This window comes from Plasmodium cynomolgi, chromosome 13, assembly GCF_000321355.1.
Source record: "Plasmodium cynomolgi strain B DNA, chromosome 13, whole genome shotgun sequence".
In the NCBI taxonomy this organism is placed as follows: domain Eukaryota; phylum Apicomplexa; class Aconoidasida; order Haemosporida; family Plasmodiidae; genus Plasmodium; species Plasmodium cynomolgi.
Window position 1 is genome coordinate 291,161 of NC_020406.1, and position 1,238 is coordinate 292,398.

Below are 1,238 nucleotides of genomic sequence, written 5' to 3' on the forward strand. Positions count from 1 at the left end.
GGAGTATTAAAGAAAAAAAAAAAAAAAAAAAAAACACACTTTTCTGTCTTTATTTAAAAAACTATTTTGCAAAGGTCCATCCTCTGCTTTCTTCTGTATTGCTTCTAAAAATAAAAAAGGAGCCAAATAAATGGCCTTTTTCTTTTTTTCTACGATTAGACATATATAACAAACATACGCCTTAAAAAAATTGATTTGTTGAAAAGACCCCATTGTGGCATTCCTCATTATGCAGATCGATTTTCTGTACCTTTTTTTTATGGCTCATATGATTCCCACGAGATAAAGCGCACATATCTTTCTTGACATCTCAAGAGCGCTAAATCCATGCGGCGTCTTTTTTTTATTATTTATATTCTCCTACAAGTGCGTATACCTGCATAGTGCAGCTGGGCCATCCTACTTCTTACTACCTTTATATGCGGTGATGCACTCTCTTTTTTGCAATTCGTTCATATAATTGCCTTCATTTGCAGGCATATTAACAAGTTGTGGCTCCCTTTTGTGGGTAGTAAATTCTTCCATTCTTTTTTACGGTGCCTTTTCGTGATGGTTCAGCTGGGTTAGTCGCTGCCGCTTTGGGATTCGCTTCGACTCTCGCTTTCTGATCCACTTTCACTTCCGGTGTTACTTTCTGTGTCACTTCCTGACTCGCTCCCCGATTGGCTCCCTGACCCACTTTCACTCCCACTTTCGGATTTGCTTTCACTTCCGGATTTGCTTTCACTTCCAGATTTGCTTCCCTCTTTGCATTCCTTTTCCCCTTCCCTTGTGGTACCATCGATTTTGTTTTGGCCCCTTGGTTTATCTTCATCCTTAACGTCGTCATCTTCGCCTTTGCTGTCCTCGCCAGAGTCCTCACTACTTGTGCTGTCACTTCCCCCGCTGTCACTTTTGCTTTCTGCTGCTTCACTTCCACGCGTACCTTTTTTTCCTTCCTCCTCACTCTTGCTATGTGCATCTTCACTTTGGTCACTTCCTCTTGGGTTACCTATTTGCTTCGTGTCATCCTTGTCCACGTTGCTTTTGCATTCGGGGCTGTCTTCGCCGCTTCCTTCATCGCTGTCTTCGCTGCTTCCTTCATCACTGTCCTCGCTGCTTCCTTCATCGCTGTCTTCGCTGCTTCCTTCATCGCTATCTTCGTTACTTTTTTCATCATTTTTAATTTTACTCTCCCCTTCCAACGTTTCAGCTTTTCCATTTTCCTTGCCAACTGGGCTATCGCTTTCTCCTCTCTT

General features: G+C 42.3%; 1 protein-coding gene across 1 annotated transcript in view; it reads right to left on the bottom strand.

Annotated features, from left to right (window-relative positions):
- Nucleotides 1-1,218: 1,218 nt before the first annotated feature.
- The window catches only part of PCYB_131640 (hypothetical protein), a gene marked incomplete at both ends in the record, with an annotated part of 1,682 nt that continues 1,662 nt past the window's right edge, over nt 1,219-1,238 (bottom strand). Inside the window, one exon of the mRNA XM_004224188.1 lies at nt 1,219-1,238. This exon is cut by the window's right edge and continues 1,662 nt beyond it. Within this exon, the coding sequence (XP_004224236.1) occupies nt 1,219-1,238 (20 nt within the window).